The sequence below is a fragment of the Cibotium barometz genome, chromosome 11 (assembly GCF_041138505.1).
Source record: "Cibotium barometz isolate CiBa-2024 chromosome 11, ASM4113850v1, whole genome shotgun sequence".
Lineage (NCBI taxonomy): Eukaryota > Viridiplantae > Streptophyta > Polypodiopsida > Cyatheales > Cibotiaceae > Cibotium > Cibotium barometz.
Genome location: NC_141056.1, coordinates 27,473,340 through 27,481,808, shown reverse-complemented (window position 1 = coordinate 27,481,808; position 8,469 = coordinate 27,473,340). Strand labels below are relative to the sequence as shown.

At 44.1% G+C, this 8,469-nt stretch overlaps 1 protein-coding gene across 1 annotated transcript in view; it reads left to right on the top strand.

The window, feature by feature from the left end:
* The first annotated feature begins 2,168 nt into the window (after window positions 1-2,168).
* Window positions 2,169-8,469, top strand: part of LOC147633987 (uncharacterized) — a 127,879-nt gene continuing 121,578 nt past the window's right edge. The window contains exon 1 of the mRNA XM_086805069.1: window positions 2,169-3,294. Within this exon, the coding sequence (XP_086661195.1) occupies window positions 2,587-3,294 (708 nt within the window). The 5' untranslated portion in view covers window positions 2,169-2,586. The remainder of the gene's footprint in view (window positions 3,295-8,469) is intronic.

The following is an 8,469-nucleotide window of genomic DNA, read 5'->3' as shown; positions in this document are numbered from 1 at the left end:
ATGCCTATATAGCATTCTTGGGTATGTTTGCTTCCTCGAACCTAATCTAATAGCATTCTTGTGTATGTTTGCTTCCTCGAACCTAATCTAATAATATCCTGATTTCAAATCTATCCTTGTGAAGTAGTAAAAGGCATCATGAAGTTTGTCAAGGAGTTCATTAATACGTAGAAGACGAGATTGCTATTGTGTGGAGAGTGCCAAGCCTTGGGTGTAACCTTTATAATGGGTAGTATAACCACAAACCCATACTTAGAGAAAGGAAACATGAAGGAAACACTTACATCATGAACTAATGTTACTATTAGTTTCTAGAGGTTTAGAAGAACAAACGGGCTTATAAAGTTTAAAAGGAGTAAGGGTTTAGAATGTCCTCATTTTGCAATTAACTTACTCTCATCTTTTATCTTGTCGAATGGTTCTAATCATCTTGGGGAGGAATGGCTCTAATCTTCTCTATTGTGGGTGTTCTTGTGTTATTCTAAGTTTTTTGGAGCTTGGGAGTTTATTGAGTTCTCATGTTTAGGGCTTTGTAGATGAAATCCCTCTATGGTTATGGTGTTAAATCTCATACAATGTTGAAAAACTTGCATGCTGCTCCTCCTTGAAGCATGATTCATCTAGATGAATCATGCTTCTCATTGAAGCATGCTTCTTATTAAAGCATGAATCATCTAGTGGCGAGGACATGGGAAGCTACTTACTTCTCCGTTTATTATTTTCCTTCATGTCTTGTTGGGTCAATTTATTCTCTCCATTTGTAAAGAGGACACTACTTAGTGTCCTTAGAAAAGAAAAACTTGGGTAGCTAAAGGAGGCTATACATGAAATGGATAAGCAAGGAAGAACTAATCAATACAAACCTCCACTTTGACAAGATCCAAGTGTCCCACTTTTTCACCTAGCGATGTATAATATGCCTCAAAATATTGTTCCAGTGGGGCGTCTTGCCTTGACGTCGTTGTGAGTGCCATCAGTGGTGCATGCAAAAAGGCTCTTCGCCAGGCAATTAACCCCTAAACCCTCTAGGTCGTTGTTGGGGTTGGGGATCTAGTGGTTACAAGAAATTGATGCTTCCTTGAGGTTGTGGATTCAAATCCTACAAGTTTAGGGTAGGTGGGTGTCTGCACCACAATCCCTATTCTTAAGGTTGTTGATTCAAATCCTGGGACAAGTTTCCCCTTATAGGGTAAAGGGATGAGTACTTTGGCACCATCATTTTTTTGAAAACCTAGTGAATCTTTGTTTCCTTCACACCTTTACCTATCACAAGATAGACCAAGTTATAAGGAAAATTTCTATGGTTGATAAGTATTTGAAGTAATGATAAACACGTATTTTAGGGATTAAGGGTGGGAGTGAGCCAAAAAGCTTGCATTCAGAAACTAGTATTGTGCCCATTATCAACAAACCGGATTTTGACACAATGGGAAGTGAATCTATGTTTCCTTCACACCTTTACCTATCACAAGATAGACCAAGTTATGAGGAACATTTTAATGGCTGATAAGTATTTGAAGTAATGATAAACACATATTTTAGGGATTAAGGGTGGGAGTGAGCCAAAAAGCTTACATTCATTATGCCCATTATCAACAAACTGGATTTTGACATAATGGGAAGATGCCCAAATTATTCTTGGAAAAGTGTTTATTCTATTGGGTCAAGAATCAAAAGGTTTTGGAACTTGCCTCCTTACTAGCCCCTTTACCCTAGTGTGTGCACTACCTAAGGGTTGTGGGCATTAATCATAGGAATACTATCCTAGTAGTGGCTAAGTTTCTCAAACAATTTTGAATGTGCCGACTGTGGCACAATGAGGAATCACAATGGCTAGGCCTGAAAAGCTGCTAGAAAAATTTCCTCTCATTGAGACTCGTGTGTAGCTAAGATGGTGGATGGTGAGTGTAGGCTCGATTTTGGACGGGTACCCTTGCCTCTCAAAATTGATGAGTTTGGTGAAATATAGTAAGTTTTTTTTTTCTATTTCAGTATAATTTTTGATAGGTATTTTAAAATTTTGCAAGTATTTTACAGCCAAAATGCACAAAAATGGGCGTGACGCCCTCAAAAAGCAACCATGGAGGAGAAACCTTTTTATTTTCCTAGGTTTACAAATTGTGAAAAGGAGGGCTGAGGGCATTGGTACATTGTGTCTCTGGAGCTCTGCCACCCGTCACAAGAACACAAAGGGTGACGCTGCAACCGCACAACTCGCGAGATGTATGAAGATGAGCTGTGCGATTTATTGATAGGTCGTTCTTTGACTTGAAGACAAATGACAACAGCCATCCTCAACGCGCTCTCGCCGCATGCCTCTTCCCTTCGTGCGCATACACCGTCAAAGCACAAACGTCCTGCACTCTATCAACAGGTTACCTTCGTGTAAACAAGCACTTCATTCTCTTCTGATTGAACCCTAGTTTCTACAGTAAGAAGAAATGCAGTATTTGGAAGGGCTAGGGTTTACTGCGAAGCGGGTTTCCACACGTAACACCCAAAGCTTTGCTGTTGGAGGACTAGGGTAAGGGGTTTACTTGGTTGGCTGAACCCTAGATCCCTGCAGCACATGAGAACCTCCAAGTAATGCCGTTCATAATGCTTGGCCATGGAGGCTTGATCGCTCTGAAGGCTCCTTACATTCCAGGGTTTCCTGAAATTGAGACAGAGAGGCTTTTTACAGAGCTGGAATGCAGTTCTCGTACCAGAAAATCTTATCGGAGAGGCATCTTAAGCCAAGAATTTGGCAGTGATTCCGACAAAGTCAGAAGTGAAACAGTAGCAAAATCTGCAAGCCCTAGTGGAAAGCCTGCAAATTTCAGAGGAAAGCCTTCAGGAGCTGATAAGGTCAGATTAAGCACAAATGCACAGATCAATGCCAACAGGGGCGATCTAGGGTTCTTCAAAGATGAAAGAATGGATGAATCATCACCTATGAGCAGCAAGAACCATCACCATTCAAATGCTCATGGCAAGCATGACTCGAGCTTTCTTCAGCAGCCTTCTGCGAGCAGGCCTCCGTCTGAGGAAAGGCTGCGGCCATCACACCCTGCTGCAGAAAATACTGGTGAAGCGACAGTGGGGAGACGGTTTGAGGAGCTGCATTTCGAGGCAGCGCCACCATTGTTGGCACGGGATTCAGATGGCGAAGATTGGAGGAGCTTGTCACGTGCTCTTTCCACAGGCCAGAAGTCTTCTGCCATTTCCAACCACGACCTTATGAGAATAGCTGAATTGAGATTCTCTACTGACATGCAAGAGGGGGACACTGGAAGCCAGGTGGCACTTCTCCAGGTATTCATCTGTCAGCTAAGAAACTTTTACTCTTCGAAATTTTTGATTTTCTATCAGGACATAAGGGCCGATGCTATCCAGACCTTTCTTTTATCTGGACATGCTTGTTTTCATGGTATAGACATGGAGTTTAATGCTAGGTTTCTTGTACATGCTTGTTTCAAAACAGTTCTTGGGTTTGATGCCTTCTTGGGTCCAAATGGGCAGCTCCTGCTGTTTCGTGTCTGAAGAGCCTATTCTGAACACTAAGAAGCAATTAGAATGCTATGGTGCTGTGTTGTGAGTGCTCTGTACACTCTGAAACACCCCCCAAACCACAACAAACCCTCACCCCCCCCCCCTCTCCCCAAGCCCGCCCCCGCCCTCTCCCTTCTTCCGGCCGTTCTTCCAACAAAAAAAGGAGAGGAAAAGATAATAAACAAACCTGGGTAGGATTATACCACTCGTTTACAATTCCTTTGGCTGTGCTGGTTCACGCAACATGAGGCTGAAGTTTCTGACAGTCCCCTATAGCCTAAGAGGTTGACTCTTGCTGTTGAGGATGTTTTCCAATTCTAGTGTGCAGGGAAGTCACACTCCTCCAGATTCTAGAAGAATGTAAAGGTCCTGGTATGCTAGAAGTTAGAACACTTGTGACATTCTCTTGGAAGAGGATGCGGAGAGACATCCCTAATGCACGATCAAGTGCATCTTTTGATCTTTCATGGTCTGCTCGTATGCAATGGTCGAATGTTGGAAAGAAGGACAGCTTTATGAGACTGACCATGAGTCGATCATGTACATTTGTGATAGACCTGAGTTGACAGGGAGGAAGGCACGGTGGGCAGAGCTTATGTAGGACTTTGATATGGAGATTCAGTATGGAAAGGGTAGTTTGAACCGGGTTGCAAATGCTTTGAGTTAGATTGGACAGGTGAATCTTTTGAGTTTCATCGAGATAAGTGCTGACTTATATGATTCCTTGAGAGGGCTATGTCAGATCGATGGGCATTTCAGTCGGTATTGGCAGCAGGTTCAGGCAGGGAGCTCCACAGTTTTACGTCGACTTAGGGGTCATACCACCTATTAGGGTGGCTGGTAGTCATCCGGAACGGATTATTGTTCCGGGATGATGAGTCTGTGTACTAGATTGTGCTGAGATCAGGAGGAAGATTCTTCACGAATGTCATGACTCTTCTATAGCAGGTCATACGAGTGTACGACAGACTTATAATTTAGTAAAACGGATGTTTTACTGGCCTTAAATGAAGACGGACGTTTAGGATTATGTGGTGAAGTGTCATCAATGTCAGGTGAATAAGGCCGAGTGTCTTAGAGCTGGAGGGTTGTTACATCCTCTAGAGATCCCTTTTGAGAAGTGCAAAAGTATTTCCATGGATCTTATAGTCGGGTTACTGAGCACCAGTAGAGGGCATGATGCTATTTGGGTGGTTGTCGACAGGCTGACAAAGACAACAAGATTTTTACCTGCAAGGTCAATCGTAAGTGCAAATGATTTGGCTTAGCAATTTGTTGAGAATTTGTTTAAATTATATGGGTTTTGTGACATAGTGAGTGATAGGGACTCCAAGTTTTCTGGATACTTCTGGCAGCTAGTTTTCCAGAAATTGGAGACTACTGAGATCATCCTCAGTCCCATGGGCAGACAGGGAGGGTGAATTAGGTTCTGGAGGATAGGTGACCATCTGATTAGGAGCAATACATCCCAATGGTTGAGTTTGCCTACAATGGTGCTAAGCATGCAGCTACTGGTTATATTCTGTTTATGCTAATGTTCGGTTACCAACCTAGGTCTCCAGTAACTGTATCAGGACTCAAGGGTATAAATATTGATGCGGCTAGAGATTTCTTAGCAGATATGTAGGAGATGCTAGTCCGTGCATGGGAATCTATTTGGAGTGTGTAGGATAGAGCATGGTTTTATGCTAATAGCAAACATTCGTCGAGGGAGTTTTTAGAGAGAATGCTTGTTTATCTACGGATATTCAAGAGTTCTAAGACGCTTATCCTCAGCTCCCGGTTTCTCCTTGAGTCTACTCACATGAAAAACTAGATGAACTTTTACATTAGGAGGCAATACTAATCTATAAGCCACTCACCAATCCTTTTCAGGATTCGATAAGGTCCAAAGTATCTAGTGGACAACTTCCCAACCTTTCCCGTTTGTACGGAGTTACACCTCAAGAGGTGGTAGAGGTTGAGGATTTGTCATTTGTTCCACATGAGCTAGAGCTTATACTGGATTTCAGGGAGAGGAACCTTAGGAATAAGTTGATCCTTGAGTATAAGATCAAGTGGAAAGATAGGGTGGTGGACTCCTTGATTTGGGAGACAGTTGCTAGTTTAGAGCAGAGATTCCTTGATTTTGAGGGGAAGTATGTTATGTATCTAACACTAATCCTCGAGATTAGGGCCTAGCCTGGTTAGGGTTGGGGAACCCTGGGATGAGGGGAGGGCCACATGCAGGTTAGAGGTGGCTAGGGTTCATTATTAATGATAATCCATGGTTACTGGCTATTTATATCTGGTTGTTATTTATAGCGGCAGTAGTCACTATGTAAGTGACTCATGGGTTATTGTGATTCATTCAGTCATTGGGTTGGTTGTTGGTGTGTGCCTAGACAAGACTCCTGCCATGGACATGGTTCTTAGGCGGGCTGGCGGTATGGGACTCCAGGGTTGACTGGCTTGGCCTGTGGGGAGTGGAACCCTAGCCCCTGGCTCGGGGGCAATTCTTGATGGAATCTATGGTTGCGAGGTGAGTTTGCTTGAACCCTTCTATATGTGCTAACCTTGTGTGTTTAGCTTAGGTATGAGGTGGTCCTATGGGGGGCTTTACAGTTTGTCGTCGAGATGCTCAGCCCAGTAGCCACGGTACAAGGATGAGGGGTGGAATAAGGGGTCGCAGGTTTCCAAGAAGGGATCTAACTCTCAGCGCAAGAAAGGTACAAAGGAGGGGACAAGAAGAGCTGGTGCGCATGCAGAATAGAGCATAAGAGATTGGAGCAGTCTAAGGTTGCGACATAAGGTTTTCAAGACAAGATCCAAGTGGTCAAGAGTGCCTCAAGTTTTGGAAGGAGGATGCCCAGGATGAAGAAGTCCACATGGAGTAAAGGGATGATATCAGTCATGCAAGATCAATTGGATACCCGTTGTCAAGCTTAGTAGGAGGGTATGTCACATGTACAACATGTGGAGATGCTAATCCCTAGTTTTAGGTTCTGTTTAGGCACCTTTTGAGGCAGTAAACAGCGAGGATTATAGTTAGGGATTTTACCAAGGCAGCGAGAAGAAGCTAGAGGAAATTTACTGGCAGTTTGGCATTTTATGTCTATTTTTGCATTTTATTTGTCCAAGGACATGGCCGGCAGTTGTTGTATTGGCCGATTGCAGCATATAGGGGTAAGTAGGAGCCTATAAATAGGCAAGATGACTTCTTTTTGTATTCATCTGATCTCTCATAGGTGGGATAGGTCATAGGCATAGATGTTACCTTTTGGCTGCCATGATTGGCTAGGATCTATGTACACTTTGATACATATATTCAGAAAACACTGTTTCAACAACTTGTCTCACTCTTCTCTCTGTTCCCATCTTTGCGTTTTTGCACTATTCTTGGGACAGGCAGTTCTTTCTCATGTTACACCAGACAACCGGTATAGCTAGTATAGGCCTAGGGCTACTGAGGGAATGATGGTCACATGAACCAATGCCTAGATTGGGCAGTGTTTTAAAGGAGGTTCACAGCCACTTATAACAAGGGTGGTGACTTTATTATGGGCACCCCGTGTTATGAAGGGTGGTGACTTTATTATGGGCACCCCGTGTTATGAAGGGTTCACACACAATCATTAAAGAAGCTGGACATGTTATAATATGGGCACGTGGTTTGTTTCACAGCCATTTGGATGGACACGAAGGTTTGAGCACCTAGCTGCGCACGGACACATTTTCGGAAACATTTCACGTGGTGTTGACCCTTAGCTTTTTATTTTTATTTTCAATGTCCGCATTTATGTGCACTTGCGCCTAAGTGCATCCCGAAGTGGATTGTAATGATTGTGACGTCATGTCTTTTGGTCCCATATGCCTTCAAGGCATTCCGTGGACGTTAATATGACTTTCTTTCTTCTCTCTCTCTCTCTCTCTCTCTCTCTCTCTCTCTCTCTCTCTCTCTCTCTCTCTCTACTCTTCCCCTTCCTTTCTCCTCCTCTTACGTCAATTCCTTATTCAATTCCTCTCAGATTCTCTCTAATTCCCCCAAAATCGAAAACTTGTTGCGTGTCATGTGTGGTTGGGAGTTGTCGTGTGTTGTGTGGCTGTTGTCTTCTCTGCACAGGTCACACATTGGTTCTCACAGCATGGCCTAGACATGGATCATCTACCACCATTCCAGTATGACAGGGATGCACCACATATCCGTCTCTCTCATAGTGAGAGGAACAGAGTATTGAGACAGGATCTATGGCAGCTCTATACATGAGAGACATGGATATCGCCTACACAGCCTCTTCCACCGAAGATGCTATACTACAGAGATCACTTCATGAGTATCACTGATGATGGATTTATAGAGAGGCCTAGATACATGGAGGGCTTTTTACCACACGGCTCCCGAGTGGCTATTGGTCAGCTCAGAGTTTTATCACACCGATTGGAGATTGAGACTGGCAGAGCAGCACGGATCCCCCGAGAGGAGAGGGTATGCAGATTGTGCAGAGAGGAGGTGGAGAGTGAGGAGCACTATGTATGCAGATGCAGAGCATATACAGCCATCAGAGAGAGATATCCCATTTTATTCAGAGAGCCACATTCCCTACGCCAGATCTTTGAGGCAGCAGACCAGCGCATACTGGGGAGATACATTCTAGACATACAGCGCCATAGAGAGACATTATTACAGGCTCAGACAGCTCCAGAGGGGGAGCGACAGACACAGATTACTACATTTTTTCAGAGATCCATCCCCCTCCTAGTCCCTACACGGCGGCAGGGAATTACTCTCCAGAGAGCAGAGACACTTAGAGCCCGCAGGAGACAGAGGACACCTGGCTTTCGGACACCACGCCTATACCAGAGAGAGATGACAGAGATCAGAGCTCAGTTTCACAGAGAGGGTGCGGAGCGACTAGCTCGCTTCAGAGCACACCCAGGCATGTTCTTCAGGGAGCTGTG